The 6600-nt window shown below is 45.2% G+C and overlaps 1 protein-coding gene across 1 annotated transcript; it reads right to left on the reverse strand.

Annotated features, from left to right (window-relative positions):
• Window positions 1-4805: 4805 nt before the first annotated feature.
• On the reverse strand, window positions 4806-6364 carry HIGD2A (HIG1 hypoxia inducible domain family member 2A). Its single transcript, XM_066591351.1, has 2 exons — window positions 6200-6364; window positions 4806-5102 (listed from the first exon to the last, which is right to left on the reverse strand). Exons 1-2 carry the CDS (start codon window positions 6309-6311, stop codon window positions 4921-4923), a joined length of 294 nt encoding a protein of 97 aa, XP_066447448.1. The 5' UTR covers window positions 6312-6364; the 3' UTR covers window positions 4806-4920.
• Window positions 6365-6600: the final 236 nt, after the last annotated feature.

Raw genomic sequence — 6600 nt, forward strand, 5'->3', positions numbered from 1 at the left:
TTCTATGGGGCTCCGTGTAGCTCCGTGTAGCTCCGCCCCGTCACGTGCCGATTCCAGCCAATCAGGAGGCTGGAATCGGCAGTGGACCGCACAGAAGAGCTGCGGTCCACGGAGGAAGAGGCCATCTTCAGCGGTGAGTAGAGAAGTCACCGGAGCGCGGGGATTCAGGTAAGCGCTCCGGTGAGCTTTCTTTACCTCCCTGCATCGGGGTTGTCTCGCGCCGAACGGGGGGGGGGGTTGAAAAAAAAAAAAACCCGTTTCGGCGCGGGACAACCCCTTTAAGTCCAATTTCTGAGACTCCACTGACCACAAAAACAGGGGTCCCAACTAAATGGGGCTATGATCACACGTGTGCACTACTGCTCCAATCATTTAAATTAAAGCACCAGAGATAGCCAAGTGCTTGTACTCAGCCATAGGATACCCTGAGGAGAAGAAGAAAGGCGGTGTTGATAACCACTTCTGTCTTCTCTTTACCACCCTACAATGTGCTGAATGAGCGCAATATAGTGAATTGAGGCGTGACTGGCTTGTAAACACAGGAGATATAAGGGAAAGGTTTATGCTTCTACTAGTCTTCGCATCCACTCTTCATTTTGGTTTCAAAAGACAGATACAAAATAATAACTAACTGTACAATGAGTGAAGCCTGAAGCCAATAGCAATTTGCTAATGAAAGTATATCTGGTTACATTTCCCCCAGCATATTAGCTCCAACAACTAAGGGCCCTTTTACATGGAACGATTATCGCTCAAATAATTGTTGAATGGTACAAAAAGGAACGACAATTATTCCATGTAAATATGGTGAATGATGAACGATAAGTCATTCGCTTATCACTCATTTTATGCATGTCTAAAAATCCTTGTTTGCAGTTGGTTTTGTGTAAAGGGCTTCCCTGAAAACCATAGATTGTTGTTTTTTTTTTGTTTTTTTACAGATTACAGTTACAGATTCTTCAATTATCTGTGTATATAAACGGCGTTGACTTGTTGCATTAATTAACTACTTTGTGGAAATACCCGCATGGAGGCGGGGCGGGCCAGGGGGAGACCACTCAATTCACAGTCATTCAAAACACGTGTGTATTCCAAAATAGTACCAATGCAAACTACAGGACATCCCGCAAAAATGAGCCCTTGCATAACGATGTAGACGGAAAAATAAAAAAAATAAAAAAAGTTATTGTGCGAAGAAGATGGCGGCAGAAAATAATTAAAAAAAATGTAATGTCTTTGAAAAAAAAAAATAAACAAACAAAAGTAGTTCAGCAAAAAACAAAAACAACTATATACGTTTGGTATCGTAGTGACAGACCCACAGACTAAAGTTATGTCATTTTTGTTGCAGTTTGTTCACTGTAGAAACCAGAGATACCAAAAGTTGGCTGCATTTAGTTTTTGTTCATCTTATGCCACTTAGAATTATTTAACAATTTTTTCAGTACATTAAAGGGGTTGTCCCGCGCCGAAACGGGTTTGTTTTTTTTTCAATAGCCCCCCCGTTCGGCGCGAGACAAACCCGATGCAGGGGTTAAAAAAGAAAACCAGACAGTGCTTACCTGAATCCCCGCGCTCCGGTGACTTCTTACTTACCTGGTGAAGATGGCCGCCGGGATCTTCACCCTCGGTGGACCGCAGGGCTTCTGTGCGGTCCATTGCCGATTCCAGCCCTCTGATTGGCTGGAATCGGCACGTGACGGGGCGGAGCTACGAGGAGCCGCTCTCCGGCACGAGTGGCCCCATTCAGAAAAGAAGACGACCGGACTGCGCAAGCGCGTCTAATCCGGCGATTAGACGCTGAAAATTAGACGGCACCATGAAGACGAGGACGCTAGCAACGGAACAGGTAAGTGAATAACTTCTGTATGGCTCATAATTAATGCACAATGTACATTACAAAGTGCATTAATATGGCCATACAGAAGTGTATAACCCCACTTGCTTTCGCGGGACAACCCCTTTAAATAGCACCAATGAAAAATACAACTCGTCCCGCAAATAACAAGCCCTCATACAGCGACGTCGATGGATAAATAAAGGAGTTACGAGTTTAAAAAAAAAAAAGGATGGGGGGAAGGGGGAACGAAAAATAGAAAAAAAAAAAAAAAAACTTGGTCACTAAGGGATTAATATTTCTATTTTAAGTAGTGGGGCCTTAATTTACAGTTTTTGGCCTCTCTCACACAGGTGTTGCGGTAAGCTCCGCAATTTACTTTCGTTTTCAGTCACAGCGATGCTGCGGCAGACATCAGCTTTTAGCACTTCTCATCATTGATGAGGAGTGCTAAACGCTCAAAAATAGAATAGACAGCGCTTGGAAATCGCTGCGATCAAGCGGCTGTCTGAGCGGTCTTATTAAAAACAATGAGAGCGTTATACTGTGATTAGCGTGGTGCTGAAAGCACTGCACTAATCATGGAAAAAACATCTTTGTGAGGGAGGCCTCAGGCTGCTCTCACACACTACTAAATGCTGCGTTTCGAACATATTGTACCACGCCAATTGAGGCAGACTGTGTGAGAGCGGCTTTAATGTTTGGCATTTAAGTGTCCTTTTACATAGGACAATTATTGTTCAGTTTACTGCTCGATTGTGAAAAACTAAATAATCGTTCAGTGTAGACACCGGCGGTGACTGAACCACAACCAATAATTCATCTGCTTATTATACATCATTCAGTTTATGTAACGCCGATCGGCCCATGCAAGCAGGGAGCGCTTCATCTTATTTACTCTGAATGGAGATGAGCAGGAAGAGATCTCTGGCACGCTCCGCTTCCATTCACTGAACGAATATCACTTCTGTGTGAAAGGGGCCTAAAGCTCCCGTTTCCTACCTGTGCAACGCACCTATAAGGGTGCCTACACACTGGTGATGAAATCGCACAATTTCCCAGTGCTGCGAGAAATCGCCAATTTATGAAGCAAGTGGTTTCATTCACATGTGCGATGTTTTAATGCTTGCGACGCAGCGTGAAAAACAGAATCGCAATGTCCATTCTTTTTGTGATCTCGCCCATTGTTTCCAGCCCTATTGAAAGCAATGGAACACAATCGCTGAAGGAATCCCCTGCTGCAGCAGTAGATCCTGATGTTCTCAATGGGGCCGGCAGCAGCAGCGCCGGCCCCATTGAAATTAGGGCTTGAAATATAAGGCCTACGCAGAAAATAATCCCCAACTGTAGGAAAAATAAATAATGAATACATCACCTTAGAAGCGCTGTCATCTCAAGCGCATCTTCTAGCAGGTCCCCAATACTCTTCTTCAACTTCTCTTCTGGACGGGGATTGAAAAATAATTGAAGAAGAGTGTCGGGACCTGCTAGAAGATGCGCCGGAGATGACAGAGCTTCTAAGGGGATATATTATTATTTTTTTCTACAGTTTTGAATTATTTTCAGGGTAGGACTTATATTTCAACCACCCCTCCCCCAACCTGAACATCCTTGCCACGGGGAGTTCCTTGCCACAGCAGTGGCAGAGGATCGTGATCATCTTCCATTGATTTCAATAGGGCCGGCGCTGCTGCCGCAGGCCCCATTGAGATCATCAGGATCCACTGCTGCAGCAGGGAATTCCTTCAGTGACTGTGTTCCTTTGATTTCAATGGGGTTGGTGCTGCTGCTGCCACAACAGTAGATTACTGCAGCCCTGCTGGGATGGGAGGCTGTTTCTCTACAAAAACTCCTCGCATCCAGGGCCTTAGAAGGATTGCGAGAGCTATATCAGGGCGTCAATCACATCCGATAATCGCTCTCACCAGTGTGCAGGAGCCCTAAAAGGGATGAAATTAAAAGTGTAAGCAGCACAAATAGCGTTCTCTTAATAACATCCGTGTACGCTTTAGGGCTCCTTCACACTGGGGAGGGCGATATCAGGCGATGAATCACGACCAGATATTGCCCTTGTCATCTATGCGAAACCCATGGATGCGAGGCAGTTTAACATGAAGAGGAATCCCCCACCGCAGCTCTCACAGACACCGGCCCCATTGAAATCAATGGGTGATCTAGCAGAAAGTTAGGACATGCTGCAATTTATTTTCCTGCATAGCATCACATCACGGTACCATACAGAAACATTGCTAATGTGAATGAATCCATTTAAAAGAATGGGTTTAATATTTGTGCTTTTCACAACACACAAACCTTGCACAATTTTCTTGCCATTGTGAAGGTCCCCTGAGTGAAGCGAATAAACCATCACAAAACAGCTGAACAGAAGAATTTGTTTGTTTTTTTACATGTGTTAGGACCCTCTCAGGTCAATAAATAAACTGAATTTGAGAGAAAACATGGTCACAAACCAACCTCCATAGTAAATAGGCCCATAATCTGTATACGTACACATATATGTGCACGGTTAGTCACGCACAGTGATCTGCATCAGATTTCTACAGGGACAAGGAGAGTGTTTTAGCAAATACTTGTATTGCCCATGAGATAACAATCCTACAGCAACTTTTCCTAGAACTCTGGTGTCATTCCTCTGTTATTCCTCCTGGCAATTTAAAAATGTATTAACAACTGGGTGTTACCATTTCCCTGCTCAAAGGGCTGTTTCACCAATAGTGCCAGACTGCGTAGCGACATCCATTTGACAAGCGGAATGGTAACACCCAACAGTTCATTTATTCATAAATGTCTAGGAGGAACAAAAGAGGAACAGCACAATAAAGCATTAGAAGGAAATACTGTAAGTGCCAGAGTTGTTATCGGGGAATACAAGTATTTACTAAGACAGACAAGAAGTCTCCCAAGTAGACCCAGGAGAGGCCCACTTTAATGGCTGTCCATAAATGTAGCCAGTACAATGACATTTATTTATAAGTACAGCACTCATGGACTAGTGACATGTTCCATGGGTTAGGAAATCCCGTATAGAGTGGAGTCGTTTGGGTCAGCCACAGCCCCTTTAATCAGTCTTGACTTTTGCTTTTATACGTCTTCCAGGATGTCATAAAAACACTTCCCATAAGGATGGCAACTGTTAGTCCTTGTGAAATTATACGTGCCCGCATGATCGCCTGGGACTTCTGGGATTTCCCATCCTTGAAATTAATAAGTCCATATCCCAAGACACCTGCAGTGGCGAGCAATCCTGAGGGGGGAGAAAAAGGGACATCCAGTTAGAATCATTTACGGTATATCTACTACACATGCATGCAGCTTGCTCAGCATTTTCCAAAACTCCCACGTGAGTGACTCTTGCTGCAAAATAGGGCTCAAGGGACCTGTGTTCTTCCAAGAGAGTGGGATCAAGATGTAGGACAGTCATATGCATGTTTGCTCCATTCGTTGTTTATAAATAAAATGTATATGAGAAGTTGCACTGATCCACAGTTGTCCAGAGCTGCCTTCACAATTCTGCAGGTGTGTGTGTGTGTGTGTGTGTGTGTGTGTGTGTGTGTGGGTGCAGTATATTACAAGGCAGCGTATAGGAGTATATGCACGGCGCCCCGTTCATGCACAGCAGTAAAGCACTCAGTGTTTTCAGCAGATGTTCTCTATCCCAGCTGCTCTGCTCATTCTTTTCCTGCACTACCTTAAAGCCTGTTTCACAAGGGCGACAAAATTGTGTGATTTTCTGAGTCTCATAGCAGCTTCGCCCCTGTTGACATCAGTGGGATCGCTGCGCTCCTATTACACTTCCCGCTCCTCATTATGTCTGGTCCCGTCCGTACTGAGGAGCAGGAAGCATAACCAAAACTTACCCTTCCTCCCCTCACTGCTGACACATCTGGCCCCACAAGGGACCAGCCAGGGTGCCGGCAGCGGGCTAGGGGAATCAGCTGATTGGCCAGGACCCCTAGTGATGATCTAACATGCCAATATGACATAGGTCATGTATTTTTCTTCATTCCCGGCGCCTCCACCACAGAGTCGCGATGGCCGACAAGGCAAGGAGCTGTGGTTTACAATCATCATGGAGGTCTGGATTGTTTTAGAAGGATCTGGGGTTCTAGAAGATTCTACTCCGAGGGTTCTGCATTGTTTTTCAGATTTGCACCAGTGATTTTATAGAGGCGCCGCTTATACATCACCCTGATGCCGCTTCTCAGAAGGCAGCGGTATTTCTATAGGGCATCTGCTCCACTGCTGTACATATCACCATGTATAGAGACATCTTCACATATTACTGGGAGCAGCTCACCACTAACAGCAGCAATAGAGGAGCTGACAGGGCGCACAACTCACCTAACGGTACGATGGGGTTCTCCTTCACTTTCCTCACGAACTTGTTGCCGACCTCCTCCTCGTGAGGCGTTTGCACCATCCCCTCTATCACCGGGGGGTAGCGTTCCGCCATGTTTCTACTTCTTCGTACTGTCAAGGGCACTGACCAATAACAGCGCAGGCAATACGTCACTTCCGGTCACATGCGCTGTGGGCATCACGTGTCTACGGAAAGTCAGAGTGGTTTGTTGTTAATGTCCAGCTACTGGAACTCTAACGCGGTGAACCTCCTAGTGGCGCGAAGCGGTAATACACCACAATGTGTAATGCCTGTGAGCTAAACCCTGCGGTTAGAACTATAGCACAAGCTTTCATGTCTTTTTTTAACACTTAAGTTCTGCATCAAATTACTGTACAAAATA

The sequence above is a fragment of the Eleutherodactylus coqui genome, chromosome 2 (assembly GCF_035609145.1).
Source record: "Eleutherodactylus coqui strain aEleCoq1 chromosome 2, aEleCoq1.hap1, whole genome shotgun sequence".
Classification (NCBI taxonomy): domain Eukaryota; kingdom Metazoa; phylum Chordata; class Amphibia; order Anura; family Eleutherodactylidae; genus Eleutherodactylus; species Eleutherodactylus coqui.

Excerpts from the sequence above, each read along its gene's own strand:
- HIGD2A (XM_066591351.1), bottom strand. The coding sequence starts at position 6,311 with ATGGCGGAACGCTACCCCCCGGTGATAGAGGGGATGGTGCAAACGCCT. Across the intron at positions 5,103-6,199 it reads GAACCCCATCGTACCGTTAG|GATTGCTCGCCACTGCAGGT; the intron begins GTGAGTTGTGCG and ends CTCCCCCCTCAG.